The sequence below is a fragment of the Oryctolagus cuniculus genome, chromosome 9, assembly GCF_051225735.1.
Source record: "Oryctolagus cuniculus isolate XC-2025 breed Fujian yellow rabbit chromosome 9, ASM5122573v1, whole genome shotgun sequence".
In the NCBI taxonomy this organism is placed as follows: Eukaryota; Metazoa; Chordata; class Mammalia; order Lagomorpha; family Leporidae; genus Oryctolagus; species Oryctolagus cuniculus.
This window is the reverse complement of record NC_142875.1, coordinates 120,036,815-120,057,364: the sequence shown is the minus strand read 5'-3', so window position 1 is coordinate 120,057,364 and position 20,550 is coordinate 120,036,815. Positions and strand designations below refer to the sequence as shown.

The window sequence follows — 20,550 nt, the reverse complement described above, 5'->3', positions numbered from 1 at the left end:
CATGTCTCCGGGCTTTAGCCTTGCAGCTAAGATGCTGGTTAAGACGCTTGCCTTCCAGTTGGAGTGTCTGGGTTTGATACCTGCTTCTGGCTCCTGACCCTTGCTGATGAAGACCCTGGAAGGCACAGGCGATATAGTTCAAGTACTTGGGTTTTGTGATCCCCGTGACAGAGATGGGTTGAGCTCCTGGCTCCCAGTGTGTGTCCATCTCAAATAAATATTTTTAAAAGTCTCCATGAGTTTGGAGCCAGATCATATTCAAACCACAGCACTGAGCATCAGTGACTACTGTATGTCTTTCATCTTCTCCTGCCTTTAGAACAGGAGTTCCTATTGCTGGTATGCTATCCTTTCTCATCAGTGTACACTGGGTATGGGGGGAGAAGTGAGAATCAAAGGGAAGGGTGCAGAAGGTGTCATTAATTCGAAGGTCGCCAAATCAAGATTAACTGAACCTGAGGATTCTCATCTACATCTAGAACTAATACAGATGACAAGATCCTGGACCATGAGCCAGCAGAGTAATGGGAGGAGCTGTGGGTGGGTGAGCAGTGATAGGAATCAATATATTTCTCATGTGGAAGGCAGGCAGTGTCGTTGCCAAAGGGTGGACTGCAGTAGATTTCAGACTGTTTCTAAGCCAGCTACCCACCACTCTACTGCTCCAAAGGTAGAATCTAATTCCTCTACCCCCAGAATGTGGGATGAAATGTGACTTGCATTACTTAGAGAAGGTGTCAGAACCGACATTCTAGAATATACAAGCACAGGCTGGACCCCTATCAGCAGTATCTTACATTAAAAGTAAGTTATAGGGGCCAGCGCTGTGGTACAGCAGGTTAAAGTCCTGGCCTGAAGCACAGGCATCCCATATGGGCGCTGATTCTAGTTCCGGCCAATCCTCTTCCAATCTAGCTCTCGGCTATGGCCTGGGAAAGCAGTAGAAGATGGCCCAAGTCCTTGGGCCCCTGCACCCACGTGGGAGAACCAGAAGAAGCTCCTGGCTTCTAGCTTTGGATCGGCGCAGCTCCAGGCATTGCGGCCATCTGGGGAGTGAACCGGTGGATGGAAGACCTCTCTCTCTGTCTCTACCTCTCTCTGTAACTCTGTCTTTCAAATGAATAAAATAAATCTTTTTTTAAAAAAAGTAAGCTATAGACTTCTGACAAATGTATCAACATTTATTAGAATGTCATTTTATTTTAAAATTTATTTATTTATTTGAAATTCAGAGTTACAGAGAGAGGAGAGGCAGAGAGAGAGAGAGAGAGAGAGAGAGAGAGAGAGAGAGAGAGGTCTTCCATCTGCTGGTTCACTCCCCAATTGACTGCAATGGCCGGAGCTGTGCAGATACTAAGCCAGGAGCCAGGAGCTTCTTCTGGGCCTTCCACACGAGTGCAGGGGTCCAAGGACTTGGGCCATCTTCTACTGCTTCCCCAGGCCATAGCAGAGAGCTCAATTGGAAGTGGAGCAGCCGGGACTTGAACTGGCGCTCGTACGGGATGCCAGCACTGCAGGCGGTAGCCTTACCCACTATTCCCAAGCTGTGGATCCTGATTCCTGCTTCATGCTGCTGCAGACCCTGGGAGGCAGCGGTAAGGTTTCTGTCACCCTCATGGGAGACGTGGATTGCATTTTCAGCTCCCAGACTGAGCCCCCTGGCTGTTGTGGGCATCTGGGGAGTAGTGAAGCAGCAGATGGGAGTTCTTTCTTTTTAACTGTCACTCTCTCTCTGTCTGCTGCTCAGACAAATATTTTTTAAAAGATAGAGAATGATGAGGAAACAAATAAATATCATAGTATTAATATTTTACAGTAGTTTTGGAAGTATGTTGTCCTTGGTATATTTTAATGTTTTAAGGCATTTGGTGTATTTAGTGTTAACAGATTATCCTTTTGATTCCAATGTAAAATGTCTCATTGCTTCAGGTTTGTAACTTTAAGTTGAAAGGTGTCAGACAGTGTTAGTTTTATAAATAACATTTTATCTTTTTTAAGCATTTATTTATTTTTTAATTTGAAAAGCAGAGATAGAGGGAGAGAGGAGAGAGAGAGAGAGAGAGAGAGAAGGAGAGAGTGAGATCTTCCATCCACTGATTCACACCTCAAATGGGTGCAACAGTCATGTGTGGGCCAGGCTGAAGCCAGGAGCCTGGATTTTCCTCTGGGTCTCCCACATGGGTGCAGGGATCCATGGGCTTGCTTTCCCAAGCCATTAGCAGGGAGTTGGACTGGAAGTGCAGCAGCCAGAACTCGAACTGGCACCAATATAGGATGCTGGCACTACAGGTGGAGGCTTAACCTTCTATGCCATAGCATCAGCCCTAGTATTTTATTTTTTTTTTAATACTCCAGTGTGGAATTATATTTTGTAACATTTTTTAAAAAATTTTATTTATTTGAAAGACAGAGTTACAGAGAGAGGTAGAAACAGAGAGATAGATCTTCCATCCGCTGGTTCACTCCTAGATGGCCACACGGCCAGAGCTGTACTGATCCAAAACCAGGATCCAGAAGCTTCTTCCAGGTCTCCCATGTGGGTGCAGGGGCCCAAGGACTTGGGCCATCTTCTACTACCTTCCCAGGCCCCAGCAGAGAGCTGGATCGGAAGAGGACCAGCCGGGACTCAAACTGGCACCCATATGTGATACCTGTGCTTCAGGCCAGGACTTTAACCCACTGTGACACAGCACCAGCCCAGTGTTTTATCTTTTCAAAACAACCTGAGAGGGCCAGCACTGTGGCATAGCAGTCTAAGCCGCAGCCTGCAGTGCCAGCATCCTATATGGGCACCTTTCTCTCCGTCTCTTCCTCTCTCTCTCTGTAACTCTACCTCTCAAATAAAAATAAATAAAATTAAAAAGAACCCTGAGACTCAATATAAATAGATATACAATTACATGCATACTAAATTTTTAGATTTATAAGAGCCACATAAGTATTTGGGAAGTTTGTCAGACAATTGAAATATTTAACTAAAATTATAAATAAGGCCCAATATTAATCAAAGACTTCTTAAAGCAACTGTTAAAAGTAGCTGTAACATTTGTCAGACTTATAAATTAATAATATGATTTATAATTGAAGTTAAAAGTTTAAGAAGAAAATTACTTTAAATTTTAACCTTAATAAATCAAACATTAATTTAATCTCCTCAAGTAAAATTTTCCTGAGTCATTCTCAAGGATACACTAAAACATTTTCATTGACATGAATGGATCAAGAGTTCATCAATGAGAGATAATAACTTCATTGAAAAGGAACGAAATGCTACTATGATGTATGTGTGGGCGGTCTCTTTTGCTTTGTTTTTCTATTTAATTCACATTTCTAAAACTGAATTTGAATGCTGACATATTTTAAGTAATGAACTGTGAAGAGACATATTTTTTGTTGTTGTTTTTTGAATACTACACTACACAGAGCAGAACTGTCCAAAAATGGCTCAGAGAACTCACAGTGGGTTTCCCAGGCTAGTAACAGCTCCTTCTCCCAGCCGACAGTGCAGCCGCCGAACTCAGCTAGCCACAAACTGGTGGTTTCTTCTTCCCTAACAGGAGAGTAACCATTTCCCATGAGCCTCAAGATCTCAAGGAAGGGCTGAATCTTGGTTTTTGTGGGGCCTGATATTTATACATGTCTCTTTCTGCTATCCCTTCATTCTTGTTTCTAAAATAAGTCCTTTATTTATTTATTTATTTATTTGATAGATAGAGTTAGACAGTGAGAGAGAGAGAGAGAGAGAGAGAGAGAGAGAAAGGTCTGCCTTCCATTGGTTCACCCCCCAAATGGCCGCTACACAAATCCGAAGCCAGGAGACAGGTGCTTCTTCCTGGTCTCCCATGCGGGTGCAGGGGCCCAAGCACTTGGGCCATCCTCCACTGCCCTCCCAGGCCACAGCAGAGAGCTGGACTGGAAGAGGAGCACTGGGACTAGAACCCGGCACCCATACGGGATGCCAGCGCCGCAGGCGGAGGATTAACCAAGTGAGCCACGGCACCGGCCCCCAAATAAGTCCTTTTTTAAAAAAAAAAAAAGTTTATTTATTTATTTGAAAGCAGAGCAACAGAGATTTCCATTTGATGGTTCACACTCAAAATGTTCCCAATGGCTGGGGCTGGGTCAGGCTGAAGCTAGGAGCCTGCAATTCCATTTGAGTCTACCAAATAGGTGGCAGGGGCCCAAGCACTTGGACTGGCTTCCCTTGCTCTCTCAGGTGAATTAACAGGGAGCTGGATCTGAAACAGAGCAGCTGCACTCCAATACAGGATGCTGGCATCACAAGCAGTGGCTTAACGTGCTGTACTACAGTGCCAGCCCCTGTCCATGCTTCCCTAGGCAATGCAGAGATTCCAAGGTGAACAATTTCCCTGCTTTGTAAGTATCATGATCTAGTATCAAAGATAAGACTGTTTTAAAATTTTTACTGTAAGCACTATGAAATCAGCATTTAGATAGTATCTGAAGCCCAGGGAGTGATGGATCCTGACCTATATACAATGTAGACAGAAGAGGACCTACAGCGCTTTGTAGATATATATTGATGGAAGAATATTCCAAGCAGGAGAAGCAAGCCTAAGTCCAAGAGACTGAATTTGCTTACAGTGTGTAAGCAACAGGAGGAAGACCAGTAGAGTCAGCATGGATTGAATAAGGGGGAAAACAGTAAGAAAGAAAGATAGAGAGAATGATAGGTCTAAGAGTCAAAGGGATCACATAAACAAGACTAGTGTCTGCTAATACTAACTGATAGAATTAAAAAGGGAGAGAATGATCCAACATGGGAAGCGGGATACACAGCAGACTCATAGAATAGCAGATGTCCTAAACAGCACTCTGGCCTCAGAATCAGCCCTTAAGGCATTCGGATCTGGCTGAAGAGTATTTTAGGCATGGAAAGCCAAGACACTCTGGCAAAAAACAAACAAGCAAACAAACAAAAACTAAATGAAAGATCTCTGTGAGTGAGATCTCAGTGGAAAGAATAGACCATCAAAGAAGGGAGGAGAGAACTTCTACTTTGACTATGATACTATGACCTTGTCTAAGCAAGATTGGAGTCAGCGAACTCAAAAGGCTTCCATAGCCTTGGCAACTCATGACTAGAGCCTAGGGAGATTATGGACGCCATAAATGAGAGTGTCAAATTGTTAAGTCAACAACAGGAGTCACTGTGCACTTATTCCTCATGTAGGATCTCTGTCCTTAATGTGTTGTTCAATGTGAATTAATGATATAACTAATATTCAAACTGTATTTTACATTTTGTGTTTCTGTGTGGGTGTAAACTGTTGAAATCTTTACTTAATATATACTAAATTGATCTTCTGTATATAAAGATAATTGAAAATGAATCTTGATGCGAATAGAATGGGAGAGGGAGAGGGAGCGGGAGATGGGAGGGTTGCAGGTGGGAGGGAAGTTATGGAGGGGAAAAAGCCATTGTAATCCATAAGCTGTACTTTGGAAATTTATATTTATTACATAAAAGTTAAAAAAAATGAAAGAAAGTTAGATCTTGGGAAGGGGCCCATAAAATTAACCCTTATAGGCAGACTGGCTGTAATAGGCATTGTTACAAACTTAGCTGTGTCCCTCCAAAATCCATAGGTTGAAGCCCTAACTTTCTGTATGATTGCATTTGGATGTAGGGCCTTTAAGGAAGTAATTAAGGTTGAATGTGGTCATAAGGGCGGGGCCCTAACCTTGTAGGACTCATGTCCTTATAAGAAGAGGAAGAAATACCAGCTGTGTGGCCACACAGAGGAAAGGCCTTATGAGAACACAGCAAGAAAGAGGTTGTTTGTAAGCCAGCAAGAGAGGCCTCCCCAGAGATCAATTTGGCTAGCATCTTAATCTTGAGAAAATGTCTGTTGTTTAGGCACCCACATCTGTGGTAATCTATATGGCAGACCAGGGAGAGGAGTACAGCTTGTCTAGTGGAATGTCATTGTGGGTTTAATTTACATTTCTTAAGGGATTGATGACATTCAACATCTTTTCATGTGCCTAATTGCCATCTTTAACTCATTTTGTGAACTATGGGTTTATACAGAATTCTGAATATTACATAACAAAACCAACCCTAAGTACATTTGTGCTCCACAGATTTCATAATTTGGGTCATTTTTTTTATTTTGTTTTAAAGATTTATTTATTTATTTGACAGGCAGAGTGACAGAGAGAAAGAGAAAGAGAGGAAGAGAAAGAGAGAGAGAGAGAGATCCTCTATCCACTGGTCCACTCTCCAAATGCCCACAACAGCAGGAGTTGGCCAGGATGAAGCCAGGGGCCAAAAACTCCATTTAAGTCTTCCATATGGGTGGCAGGAAGCCAAGAATTGGGCCCATCACCTACTGCCTCTCAGGATGCATTAGCTGAGATGGATGAGATGCCTGGAGTAGCTGGGACTTGAACCAGCACTCCAGTATGGGGTACAGGAGTCCTAAGTGGTGGCTCAACCTGCTGCACCACAGTGCTTGCTCCAAGATCAGTTTGAATGATCTTCGTAGCAACTATGTCTCAAGCCTGAAAGATTTTGAAACAGAATTTACAATAGATATTTTACCTTAGACTGAATGACCTTCCAAAAATTTTGTTTTGATTTGATGAATTGGATGGAAAAAACCTATTATTGAAATGAACTGATTTTCTTTTTGGAGCATCCGATAACACTGGCATAAAGAACAGGGATTATTTAACTGTCTGCAAAGTCTCTCCTACTAACAGAGCCAGCTCCTTTACAACTTTTGATGAACTTTTCCTCAGTACATAATAAAACTTTCAATAAAAATCAGCGAAATTCACTGAGGCAGTCATTTGATCTGATCCGCAATTATACGGCACAAAGTAATGAGTAAGCATATTTAATACATCTGCACTTGTTAAATTCTTGTTTCTGGGCACAGTCTTTTAAAAACAAGCACTCAGGGCCAGTGCTGTAGTGCAGTGGGTTAACGCCCTGGCCTGAAGCGCTGGCATCCCATATGGGCGCTGGTTCTGGTCCCGACTGCTCCACTTCGAATTCAGTTCTCTGCTATGGCCTGGGAAAGCAGCAGAAGATGGCCCAAGTCCTTGGGCCCCTGCACCCATGTGGGAGACCCAGAAGCAGCTCCTGGCTCCTGGCTTCAGATCAGTGCAGCTCTGGCTGTTGTGGCCAATTGGGGAGTGAACCAGCGGATGGAAGACTTCTGTCTCTCTGCCTCTCCTCTCTCTGTGTAACTCTGAATTTCAAACAAATAAATAAATCTTGAAAAAAAAAATAAAAACAAGCACTCAAGCAGGACTTTGACACAGAGACTTGTGGGATGCCTGCATCTCATATCAGTTCAACTCGTGGCTCTGCTTCCAATTTCAGCTTCCTGCTAACGTACTCTGAGACAGCAGGGGATGACTCAAGTACCTGGGTCCTTGCCACACACACAGGAGACCTGTACTGAGTCCTAGGATCCTTGCTTTGGCCTGTCCCAACAATGGCTATTGAGGGTATGTGGGGCATGAACCAGCAAATCAAAGATCCCTCTCTACCCATCTCTTTCAAATAAATAACTTTTAAAATATTAACCAAATAAAAATAAATACTCACTTTTGCAGCAAATGCCAGTGTTTCTTGATCTGATTTGTGCCTCCTAGACAATCAATAGTCAGTGACATCACCGTAATCCCCATGGTAGATGTACATAGTGGCAAACATGTTGTGGTTATACTTCCACCATTAATCTTCTGAAGAAACAGAAACAAGTACTTAATTTTTCATTAAACATTTATGTTGGGGCCAGCATTGTGGTATAAGGTGTTAAGCTGCAGCATGAAATGCTGGCATCCCACATGAGCTCCGGTTCAAGTCCTGGCTGTTCCACTTCTGATCCATCTCCCTGCTAATATACCTGGGAAAGCAGGGGAGGATGGCCCAAGCCCTTGAGCCCCTGCACCCACATGGGAGACCAGGAAGAAGCCCTTGGCTCCTGCTTTTGGACTTGCCCCTGACCTAGTCATTGCAGCCATTTGGGGAGTGAACCAGAACATTGAAGATATCTCTGTGTGCCTCGCCCTCTCTCTGTGTAACGCTGCCTTTAAAATAAATCTTTAAAAACATGCGTGACATGGGTTGACTTGTGCTCCCCTAAAGTTCATATATGTTGAGGTCTTAGCCTCCTGTATGTCAAAATATCAACTTATTTGGGAATATAAACTTATTTTGAAGATTTAGGCCATACTAGAAAGGCCATACTAGAAGGGGTGAAGAGGCCATAGTAGAAAGGGTGCAGCCGTAAACCAAAGTGACTGGTGTCCTTCTACAAAGGGGGCAACCTGGACACAGACATACACACAAGGAGAATGCCAGGTGAAGATGAAGGCAGAGACTGGGGTGATACTTCTATAAACTGGGGAACATCACAGATTGCCAGAATTATGGGGAGATGCACGAAACAGCTTTTCTTTCACAGTCCTCGCAAGGAACCAATTCATTGCTACCTGAAGAGGACTTCTAGCCTCCAGAAACAGGCAACATTAAACTTCTGTTGTTCAGGTTACTCAGTTTGTGGGTCCATTGTTAAGGCAGCCCTAGCAGAAGAATACAATGTATTTTTGTCTTTAAAATTTCCTTGTTGCTAAAAGGGCTTATTATAAAACAAAATGCATTACTAAGCAATGAGATAAATAAATAATTATATAAGGATCCTTTTGAAAGCTCATGGAAAATGGAATTTAAAGATAAGTTGGCCGGCACTACGGCTCACTAGGCTAATCCTCTGCCTGTGGCGCCGGTACTCCGGGTTCTAGTCCTGGTTACTCCTCTTCCAGTCCAGCTCTCTGCTGTGGCCCGGGAAGGCAGTGGAGGATGGCCCAAGTGCTTGGGCCCTGCACCTGCATGGGAGACCAGGAGAAGCACCTGGCTTCTGGCTTCAGATCGGTGCAGCGCGCCAGCCGTAGCAGCCATTAGGGGGGTGAAACAACAGAAGGAAGACCTTTCTCTGTTGTCTCTCTCTCTCACTGTCTAACTCTGCCTGTCAAAAAAAAAAAAAAAAAAAAAAAAAAAAAGAAAAAAGAAAAAAGAAAAAGATAAAGTTAAAGAGACCTGCATTGTGGTGCAGCAGGTTAAGCTGCTGCCTGTAATGTTGCAATCCCATGTGAGCACCAGTTCAGGTTCTTCCACTTCTGACCCAGCTTTCTGCTCAAGTGCCTGGGAAAGTGGTGGAAGATGGCCAAGAAATTGGGCCCCTGCCACCCAAATGGGAAACCCAGATAGAGTTCCAGGCTCTTGGCTTTTGTCTGCCTCAGCCCTTGTTATTCTAGCTATTTGAGGAGTGAACCAGACTTTTCTGTCTCTGCCTCTCTATCTGTAACTCTGCCTTTCAAATAAATAAATCTTTGTTTTACTTTTTAAAAGTTAAGTAAGGGGTGTTTGGCACAGCAGTTAAGACATCACTTGAGATGCCCACATCCCACATTGACGTGCTAGAGTTTGAGTCCTGCCTCCACATCTGATTCTACCTTCCTGTTAATCTACACTCTGGAAAGCAGTAGGTAACGGCTCGAGTGGGAAATCCAGATGGAGTTCCTGATACCCAGCTTTGACCTGGCCCAGTTTCAGCTGTTGCAGGCAACTGGGGAGTGACTCAGCAGGTGGAAGATCCGTTTCTTTTTTCTCTACCTTTCAAATAAAATAAAAATACATAAATAATTGTTCCTTAAAGGAGAAATTTATTTTGGTGCAAAGTTATTTTGAAATACATGTGTATTTTTTTTCATGTTATGTATTTTCCCTGAGTTTTTGAAGGTTCATACATGTGAATGATGACAATAAATGACGAAACTACTGCAGCAGAAGTTTGCAGGCCTGCAATATGATCTTTGCAGGGCTACGTGACCCTTTTTCCTGCATGAGCCTCCTGTGCTTTTAACTAATGGCTTCTCATGTTTCTCACTGATCTCCAGGGACTGATAAACTGGATCAATATTTGCATCTTGAAGGCTGAAGCATGGACCAGAAAGAGATCGTGGTACAACTGGCTCATGAACTAAGCGTCTGGAGGGGATACTTGTGTGGAATACTTCTCTCCCATTGCCATCTGGGACCAAACGCAGCTGATCTTAGCTACTTGAGTCCAACTGCCCTTTTTTTTTTTTTTTTTTTTTTTTTTATCAGCAAGCTCCCTGAACACTATCTTCAAAAGGAAGTATTAGTTATTGTATAACTGGCAAGGGTTGGGAAGAGAGATAAGCTATCACTGATCATATTTAAGATTTAACATGTGTTTAGCTGAGTTCTCTGTTAAGTGCACTTATACTTCATACAACACTAAAAGAGACCAAGACAGAAACTGGAAGTACAAAGTGGTGGCTTACCGCACATATCTCAGATTATGATAAGGCAACAATTGCATTATAATACCTTATTTAAAATCATTAATACTTAATTTAAAATGACAAATGCAGGAAGATGCTAATGTGAACAGGATATCCAGGCAATCAGCAAAAATAGCAACTGTTCTGACAAAAGTAGGCCCTATGTTCACCTGCTTCATAAGCCTTTCCCATAGACCACTTCAGTAGGGGTCCAGGTGAATCATGCTACCTTGTATCCATGCCAGCTGTATGGGAAGTACATTTGTCATGCACAGCCTTTTTTTTTTTTAACTAAAATGTGCAGTGTTACAAATTAAACCACCATTGTTTCCAGGCTGTATATGAATCTCCTGTTGCTGCATTGACCTAAAATATAGCAAAGTTTTCTAATTTATAGGCTTATATTGGTTGTCAATTTCTTCTTTGCTTTTTCTCTCAGTAAAGTTTTCCTCGATCACTACTGATTTTTTTAAATAAAATTTTTATTTATTTGAAAGCACGGAGACAAAGAGATCTTCCATCTACTGGTTCACTTTCCAAACGGCCACAAGGAAAGTTAGATGAGAAGGGGATGTGCCAAGACTCAGCTGGCCCCTTGCAGACTTGGGTTAAGGGTGTCTAAAGTGTCAGCTTAACCTGCTGCACCACAATACGCACTCCTCTGCACATTGTTTTTTTGTTTGTTTGTTTGTTTGTTTTGTTTTGCTTTTAAGATTTATTTGTTTGAAAAGTAGCGTTACAGAGATATGGGCAGTGAGAGATCTTTCATCCACCAGTTCACTCCCTCAAATGGCTGTAAAGACCAGGCTGGCCCAGGCCAAAGCCAGAAGCCTAGAATTCTATCTGGGTCTTCCACAATAGTGGCAGCAGCCGAAGGTCTTGGGCCATCTTCTGCTGCTTTCTCAGGATCATTATCAGAGAGCTGGATGGAAAGTGGAGCAGCCAGGCCTTGAACCTCTGCCCATATGGGATGCCTGAATTGCAGGCAATAGCTTAACCCTCTGTACCACAATGCTGGTCCCTCTGTATATTTTTAAACAACTGTATTGAGATACAACTGCCATACAAAATGAAGCATATATTCAACGTGTACAACTTGATGGGTTCGGAGATAAATACGTAACCATGAAATCACCACCACAAACCTATCCATTATCTCCAACATTTTCCTCCTGCATAGTATTTACTACTGTTATTATTTTTGATAAGAACACATAGATTTATCATCTTAGCAGATTTTTATATGCAGTACACTATTGCTAAGTATAGGCACTATGCTAAACAGTAGATCTCTAGGACTGATTCATCATTTATAAACAACATTTTGTATACTTCAACAGGCATCTCCCCATCTCCCCTACTCCTCAGATTCTGGAAATCACTGTTTTTCTATGAGCTTGATTATTTCGATTGATTTTATAAGTGATATCAGGTAGTAATGTCTTTCTGCGCTTAGTTTATTTCACTTAACATAATGTTCCCCAGGTTCAACCATGTTGTTAAAAATTGCAAAAATTGCCAGCACTGTGGCTCACTTGGCTAATCCTCCGCCTGTGGTGCTGGCACCCCAAGTTCTAGGCCCGGTTACGGCACCGGATTCTGTCCCAGTTGCTCCTCTTCCAGTCCAGCTCTCTGCTGTGGCCTGGGAGTACAGTGGAGGATGGCCCAAGTCCTTGGACCCTGCACCCGCATAGGAGACCAGGAGGAGGCACCTGGCTCCTGGCTTTGGATCAGCGCAGCGTGCCGGCCGTAGCGGCCACTTTGGGGGTGAACCAACGGAAAAAGGAAGACCTTTCTCTCTGTCTCTGTCTCTCTCTCTCTAACTCTGCCTGTCAAAAAAAAATTTTCAAAAATTTTCTTCTTTTCTAAGGCCAAATAATATTCCATTATATATATATGTATGTATACATATTCATATATATCTTTTTTTTTATCCATTCTTCTGATAGGCAGTTAGGTTCCTCTCACGTCTTGGCTATTGTGAAAAATTTTGCCATGACATTCAAGTACTGATATCTTTTAAAGACACTGATTTTATTTCTTTTCTATAAACATCCAGAAATGGGATTGCTGGATTATATAGTAGGTTTATGTTTTAATTTTTGACAAACTTCTATATTGTTTTCCCTAATGGCTGTGCTAACTTACATTCACACTAACTGTGAACTAGAGTTCCCACTTCTCACATCCTCACAAACAGTTGTCACCTTTCATCTTTTCAATAATAGTCATTATGAGAGATATGAAGTTTTAGTTCACTGAGGCTTAAATTTGTAGTTCCTTAACAGTTAGTGATGTTGACCACTTTGTCAATGACTTCTTGGCCATTTGCACATCTTCTTTGTAGAAATGTTTATTCAGTTCCTTTGCCCATTTTGAATCTAGTTGATTAACCTTTATCATTGAGTTGTAAGAGTGCCTAATTTTTAAATTTTTTTAAAAATGGCTTATTTATTTGAAAGGCAGAATGACAAAGAGATAGGAAGGTGGGGGAGGGGGAGGAGAGAGAGAGGGAGTAAGAATGAGAGAGAGATATTTTCTATCCACTGGTTCACTCCCCAAATGCTTGCAATGCCAGGGATGGACCAGGCCAATACCAGGAGTCAGGAACTCCATCATGGCATATCATGTGGTGGTAAAAAGCTTAGTACTTAGGCCATCAACTGAAGCCACCCAGGCAAATTAGCAGGAAGTTGAATGGGTAGTACAGAGGCAGGACTTGATCACAGGTACTCTGCCAGCAACTTGGCCTGCTCTGCCAAAAGACACATCTTAAGAGTTCCTTATTTTTATATTAATTGAAGCATTTTGAATCTTTAAATTAAAATTTGAATTATCCTTGCACTTTTGTATTTTTTTAATTAAAGAAGATTTTATGCTGGCAGTAATTATATTAATTTATGGGTCACAGTGTGGCAGTGCATGTACAAATGGTACAGATGAAAACAAGGCAACAACACATCTCCCTCCCTGCCATTACTTTCTGATCAAAGGCTTGGAGCTTCTGCTTCCAGATGTTCATAAAATATATACCAGGTTACTGTGGACAATACTCTTCCCACCAGGCTATGTGACTCTGTCTAGGCATTTATTCCTTCACTCTAATTCTGATTTGACATTCATTATCCAAATTCTCTCTATCCTCCCTACCTTACCACTCGCAGCCTATCGTAACCAGCATTCTTTGTTCAGACTGAGTTTGTTGTTGTTGTTGTTGTTTTTTGTTTTTTTTTTTTTTTTACAGGCAGAGTGGACAGTGAGAGAGAGACAGACAGAGAGAAAGGTCTTCCTTTGCTGTTGGTTCACCCTCCAATGGCCGCCACAGCCAGCGCACTGTGGCTGGCGCACCGCGCTGATCTGAAGCCAGGAGCCAGGTGCTTATCCTGGTCTCCCATGGGGTGCAGGGCCCAAGCACCTGGGCCATCCTCCACTGCACTCCCTGGCCACAGCAGAGAGCTGGCCTGGAAGAGGGGCAACCGGGACAGAATCCGGTGCCCCAACCGGGACTAGAACCCGGTGTGCCGGCGCCGCAGGTGGAGGATTAGCCTAGTGAGCCGCGGTACCGGCCCAGACTGAGGGTTTTTGTTGTTAGTGTTGTTTCTCAGTTCCCACTTACGAAGGAGAACATGTGTTATTTGTCTTCGCTGTGTTACTTATTTCACTTAACATGATGTCATCCAGTTCCACCCATTTTACTGCAAATGACAGGATTTCATTCTTTCTTCCATGGGACTTATATACCATATTTTCTTTATCCATTCTGGTGATGGCCACCTTTGATGATTCCCTGTCTTGACTATTGTGAATAGTGCTGCAATAAGCATTGTGGAGCAGGTATCTCTTCCACACAATGATTTCATGTTGTTTGGATATATATACAGAAGTAGTGGGATTGGTAGATCATGAAGTAGCTTTTAAAGAACTCTTCATACTGTTTTCTATAGTGGCTGCACTAGTTTACATTCCCACAACAGTGCACAAGAGTTCCTCTGTGTCCTTGCCAGCATGTGTTATTTTCTGTCTTTTGGATAACAGCCATTCTAACAGAGGTGAGATGATTTGCATTTCTCTGATAGCTAATGATATTGAGCATTTTTTTCATAAAATTGTTGACCATTTATATTTCTTCTTTTTTTAAAGATTTATTTATTTAATTGAAAGAGTTACACAGAGAGAGGTGAGGCAGAGAGAGAGAGAGAGAGAGGTCTTCCATCCTCTGGTTTATTACCCAAATGGCTGCAACATCTTGAGCTGTGCCTACCCAAAGCCATGAGCCAGGAACTTCTGGGTCTCCCACGTGGATGCAGGGGCCCAAGGGCTTGGGCCATCTTCTTCTGCTTTCCCAGATCATAGCAGCGAGCTGGATCAGAAGTGGAGCAGCCAGGACTAAAAGTGGTGCCCATATAGGATGCCAGCACTGCAGGCGGTGGCTTTACCCACTCCGACACAGCACCTGACCCTATATTTCTTCTTTTGAGAACTGTTTATTCAGGTCCTTTCCCAAATTCTTAGCTGGAATTTTTATTGTTGCCGAGGTTTTTTTTTTTTTTAATTTTTGTTGTTGTTGTTCCTAATATATTCTGGATATTAATCCTTTGTCAGATAAGGAGCTTACAAATATTATCTTCCATTCTATCAGCTGTCTCTTCATTTTTAAGATTGTTTCTTTTGCTGAGTAGAAGCTTCTGAGTTTGATGTAAACTTATTTGTGTAGTTTTGTTTTTGTTGCCTGTGTTTTTGGGTGTTTTGAAGTATTTCCCTATGTTCTCTTTTAGCAATTTTACTGTTTCAAGTCTTACATTTAGATCCTTGATCCATCTTGAGTTCAGTTTTGTAAATGGTAAGAGGTAGGAAACTAACAAAAGATTTTTTAAAAAGTTACTTATCTTTTTTGAGAGGTAGTGTGATACAGAGAGAGGGAGCAAAAGAGAGAGAGAGAGAGAGAGAGAGATCTTTCATTCACTGGTTCCTTCCTCAAATGGCTCAGTTGCTGAGGAGACCAGGTCAAAGCCAGGCACCAGGAACTCTATCTGGGTCTCCCATGTGGGTGGCAGGGACCCAAGCCATCATCTGCTGCCTTCCCGAGCACATTGTCAACAAGCTGGATTGGAAGTGGGGCAGCCAGGACTTGTACCTCACTCTGATATGGGATGCTGGCACTGCAAGCAGTGACTTAATCTGCTATACCACTATGTCTACCCCTACCAAAATATTTTTTATGGTGACAAAACATATATTTAGATTTAGCCAGCTGGACCTAGTTTAAATGACCCCAATTTTGTTGGCAACAGCTAAAGCATCCCAATCAGGAGCCAGTCAAACACATGCCTTCTTCTCTCCATCATGCCTGATCAGATATTGCCCTTGGTTATGTCAGCGTCACTGAGGTTCTTCACAGCCTGTTTGATCTGGTGCTTGTGGGCCTTGACATCTACAGTGGACACCAGCGTGTTGTCTTCTGTCTTCTTCACGGTAGACTCAGTGGTCAGGGGGAACTTGTTGAGCGCACAGTGGTCAAGCTTGTTTGTCCTAGGAGTGCTCTTCTGAGGATATTCAGGTTACCGCCAGGTGGGTAGTGTCTTGGGGTCAAACACAGGTGATGTGTTTATCTTTTTTATGGCTGTGAACACCTGTCGGCATTGCCTTTTAGTTATCAAAGGCTTGGATTTGGCTTTGGGAGGGGGCAGAAGCTTCCTTCTTTGCCTTTGGAGACATCTTGGTGAAAAGGGTTTCTTTTTTAGAGATTATGTTGGGGCTGGCTCTGAGGAGCAGCAGGTTAAGCTGTGGACTGTAGCCTAGCATCCCATATGGGCACTGGTTTGTGTTCCAGCTATTCCACTTCTGATCCAGCTCCCTGCTCATGCACCTGGGAGAGTAATGGAGAACAGCCCAAGTGCCTGGGCCCCTACACCCAAGAGGGAGACCCAGATGAAGCTCCTGGCTTCTGGATTCAGCCTGGCCCAGTCCTGATTATTGCGGCCATTTGGGGAGTGAACCAGCAGATAGAAGATCTCACTCCTCTCCCTCTGTCTCTCTCACTGTAACTCTTTCAAATAAATAAATAAAAATTTTTTAAAGGACTATTTCAGCCTTGCCATTATTTAGAAATAATAGCTCATGGTGCTAACCAAAATGAGACAGACTTTTAGCAGGTCTTAGTGACTTGATGGAAAATACATCCTTTTAGTGCCTGTTCCCAGGATACACTGCTCCCATTGTCCTAACCTTGACTAACAACTGATCCACATGTTAGTGTGGTCTCTATCAATGTTGATAGAGCCCTGTGATTTGCTTTGCTCTTACAGCCTTTGGACTGCTTTGTTGAAGAAGTCTGGGCTCCTCAACTATATGCTGGAGTCATGTGTCCCAACTAATAACAGCATTAACCATTAGACATGTGAATTCTTTTTAAACAACCTTGCCCTGATAAAGCTATCATTTGACTTTAGTCACATGAGTAACTCAGGCAAGACTAGCAGAAAACTCTCACTAAGTCCAGGCCAAATTGCTCTCATCCATGGAATTGTAGGCAAATACAGATTTTTTTTAAGATTTATTTATTTATTTGAAAGAGTTAACACAGAGAGAAAAGGAGAAGCAGAGAGAGCGCAAGAGAGAGGTCTTCCATCCACTAGTCTTCCATTGGCTACACTGGCCAGAGCTGTGCCAATCTGAAGCCAGGGGCCTCTTTCAGGACTCCCATGCAGGTGCAGGGGCCCAAGGACTTGGGCCATCCTCCACTGTTATCCCAGGCACAGCAGAGAGCCAGATTGGAAGCAGAGCAACCGGGACTCAAACTGGTGCCCACATGGGATGCCGGCACTGCAGGCAACATCTTTAACCGCGTTGCCACAGCACCGGCCCCTAGATGTTGTTTTAAGGCATGAAGTTTTGAGTTTGATTTTTGTGTAGCAATAGATAATTAACACAGCATTGTATGCTTTTTGGCTTTTATTCTGAGTGATATGGAACGATATTTGATTGTGAATAAAGGAGTGATATGGTCTGAACTTTCAAAAGGATTACTCTGTAAACTTGAAAAAATTAGTTTGCTATAACATATAGGAAGGTAATTCAATAAAGATATGATGGTGGTTTGGATCACTAAGTAGTAGAAGTGTATGTGGTGAGAAATGGCGAGAATCTGGGTTCTGAGTCTATTAAAGAGTTTTGTTGGCAGATTGATCGTAATGTATGAGAAAAAGTCAGTATCAAGAATGTCTCAAGGCTTTTTGCCCGAGCAAGTGGTCAGATGATGAGATCATTAAATGAGTTGGGGAGGAATGCAAAAGTATTAACTTGACGGAAGACAGTAACATCAGGAATTCTATTTGAGTATGTTAACTCTGAAATACTGAACAGATATCTAGACTATAGGAAAATGATATGGACTGCAGATAAAACTTCAGGATCAGGGAGCATATAAATAATAGTTAAAGCTGTTGCTGGGATTCAGTAGGAGGTTCCCAGCTAGATTTATTCCAAGGTTCTTTTCTCAGCATAATAGATGAATTCAAAGTAGAGCCATAGATAAAGCGCAAGAGTGGGAACAAGATTTATTTAAAGAGATTAAAGAGATAGTGCACACTCAGATTGAATGCAGTCAAACTTGTGGGGAGAATCATGCCCCACATCGGTTCACTTTATAGTGTAGGGGATGTGTCCTAATAGAATATACAAGTGGAGTGGAGTTTGGGCAAGTCCAGTGTGCCTGATGATCTCTGGGAAGGTTTCATGGCATCCGTACATGCAGCTCAGTTCGTTATGGTGAATTCTGCATGGTGGGGGGTAGGGCTCAGGTGCTGAATGGGAAAGTGCATGAGCTGAATTTGCATGGAAGTGGGCAGAGTTTTTAGCAGTACAGGGCTATGGCACAGAGACTGCGGTAAGCCTCTTAATTCCTTTTCCTTCACTAACTCCCATTCTAACCCACATCAAAGTCATTAAACTAGCTGTAATTTTCCAGGGATCAAGAGAGAAGAGATGATTCAATGACTAAGTTTTGGGACACTTGAGTGTTCAGAGCAGCTGTTCTCAAATGTGGTCTGTGGTCCCATGGGGTTCTCTGAGACTCTTTCACAAGGCCCTGGAGGTCAGAACTGTTTTCATAGTAGCACAAAGACATTATCTGCCTCTTCTGCCATGTTGATAATTGCACTGAAAATATAAAAAACAATAGTGGATAAAACTGCTGTCACTTCAGCACCGATCAAGACACTAGATTCAAACCCCATTCTTCACCACCACTGCTCTTGCAGTTTAAAAATGCTAAGCTTCTCTCAAGAATGTCCTTAGGAGAGAGTAAACACTGCTTTTATTAAATTTTGAAACTTCAGTACATATCTGCTATGGCTTGGATGTAGTTTAATGGTTTAATTGTGTCTCCCAAGGTTGCACTGTGATTGAGGACTTGGTCCCCAGGGTGGCAGTACTGGGAGGTGGTGAATCCTTTGGGAGTTGGTAGCATGACCTCCAAAGATACAGTGAGACCCCATTCTCTCTGCCTTCCTGTTTGGTGATGTAAACTCTTATATACACACAGACACACAGATACACACACATACACACACACACTGCCATGAGGTGAATACAGCTGGGAGGGCCCTTGTCAGAACTGAGTCAATCCAGTCACCATGCACTTGAACCTCCAAAACTGTGAGCTAAATAAATCTTTTCTTTTTAAAATATTAGAGACCTTGGGTATTTTGTTATCGTAATGCAAAGCTGAGTAATAAAGCATCTATTTAACAATCGGTGAAACAACATAGAAAGTTCTAATAAAACATTTCTGGTACAAACCCGAATATTTTTATTATCTAGAGGAAAGAAACTTGTATCATTGTTTAATTTGTAGACCGGAGACCAGTGCTATGGTACAGATGTTAAGCCATCATCTGCAGGCCCAGCATTCCATATGGGTGCATGTTCAAATTCTGACTGCTCCACTTCCAATCCAGCTCCCTGCTAATGTGCCCAGGGAAGCAGCAAAGGATGGCTGAAGTACTTGGGCCCCTGCACCCACATCGGGGACCTGGGTGAAGCTCCTGGCTCCTGCCTTCAACCTGGCCTGGTCCCAGCTGTTGCAGTCATGTGGAGAATAAACCAGAAGTTGCAAGATTCCTCTCTCTCTCTCTCTCTCTTTCTCTCTCTGCCTCTCCATGTCTCTTTGTAACTCTACATTTCAAATAAATAATCAATAAAACTTTTTTTTAAAAAAATTGTAGACTGACCAACCTGCTTTTTTCCCCCAGGGGACACAATTTTTAAATTAAAAAAATGAGTAATGGAAAAAAATAAGCTTGTTAAGTTGAATTTTTGGCAGACACATTTCTTGAAACAGAGCAAGTGGCCTTGTCATTTCAAAGGGAACAGCTGGCAGCGTTTGTTGCCTAAGATAAAATTTGAGCTTTCAAACAAATTAGAATTTTGAAAACTTTGTATCTCCCTCTGCAGGTTTGATATTGTACCTCCATTTGTCTGATGAGATCAGCGATGATATTGGCTACTGTGATTTTTTTAAATATATATATATTGTACAATGAAACACATCAGCATTTAGAATGTCACAAGTCATTCCCTACAGCCTACCTCATTCAAGGAACCAATATTTTCAGAATGCATTACATTACAAAATTATGCATGCTTACAAGAGCCCTTCCAATGGGGCCAGTGCTGTGGTGTAGCAGGTAAAGGTGCCGTCTGCAGTGCTGGCATCCCATATAGGCTGCTCCACTTCAGATCCAGCTCTCTGCTATGGCCTGGGAAAACAGCAGAAGATGGCTCAACTCCTTGGGCCCCTACACCTACGTGGGAAGCTCCTGCCTCCTGGCTTCAGATTGGCGCAGCTCTGGTTGTTGCAGCCATCTGGGGAGTGAACCAGTGGATGGAAGACCTCTCTCTCTCTCCCTCCACCCTCTGTCTTTCTACTTCTGCTTCTTTTTAGCTCTGCCTTTCAAATAAATAAATAAATAAATCTTTAAGAGAGAGAGAGAGAGCCCTTTCAAGTGAGACAGACAAGTGGAGGGAGTGGTTGAGCCACCTGGGAGTTCCTATTACCACAAGGCCTACAGGATATCAGTTTGGTTCCTCTTGCTCTGAAGACAACACACCCCCTGCCTGGAGGAGGCTCAAACCAGTTTAGAGGGTCAAGGATGACCCAGATTGAGCTACAGCGGGTTATATGCTTCTTGTAATACATTA

The 20,550-nt window shown here is 42.6% G+C and overlaps 1 protein-coding gene and 2 long non-coding RNA genes across 5 annotated transcripts in view; 2 read left to right on the top strand and 1 right to left on the bottom strand.

The window, feature by feature from the left end:
* The window catches only part of LOC138843884 (uncharacterized), a 59,025-nt gene extending 48,953 nt beyond the window's left edge, over positions 1 to 10,072 (top strand). Inside the window, exon 4 of one of the 2 annotated variants that reach the window (XR_011379029.2) lies at positions 9,940 to 9,957. Coding sequence is in view for 1 of the 2 variants with exons in the window: in XM_089304656.1 (XP_089160782.1) it covers positions 9,940 to 9,946 (7 nt within the window). In the remaining variant the exon portion in view is untranslated. Of the gene's footprint in view, positions 1 to 9,939 lie in introns of both variants that reach the window. The other variant, XM_089304656.1, reaches the window with a different exon arrangement.
* LOC127492073 (uncharacterized) overlaps positions 1 to 20,550 on the bottom strand; it is a 62,730-nt gene that overhangs the window by 11,181 nt on the left and 30,999 nt on the right. The gene's annotated exons all lie outside the window — the stretch shown is intronic.
* LOC149124740 (uncharacterized) lies at positions 14,297 to 19,448 on the top strand. 2 transcript variants are annotated; one of them, XR_016213566.1, is made up of 3 exons: positions 14,297 to 14,399; positions 16,656 to 16,747; positions 19,308 to 19,448. It is a non-coding gene; the product is annotated as an uncharacterized LOC149124740 (long non-coding RNA). The 2 variants fall into 2 exon arrangements; XR_016213565.1 differs by having other exon boundaries at positions 19,205 to 19,344.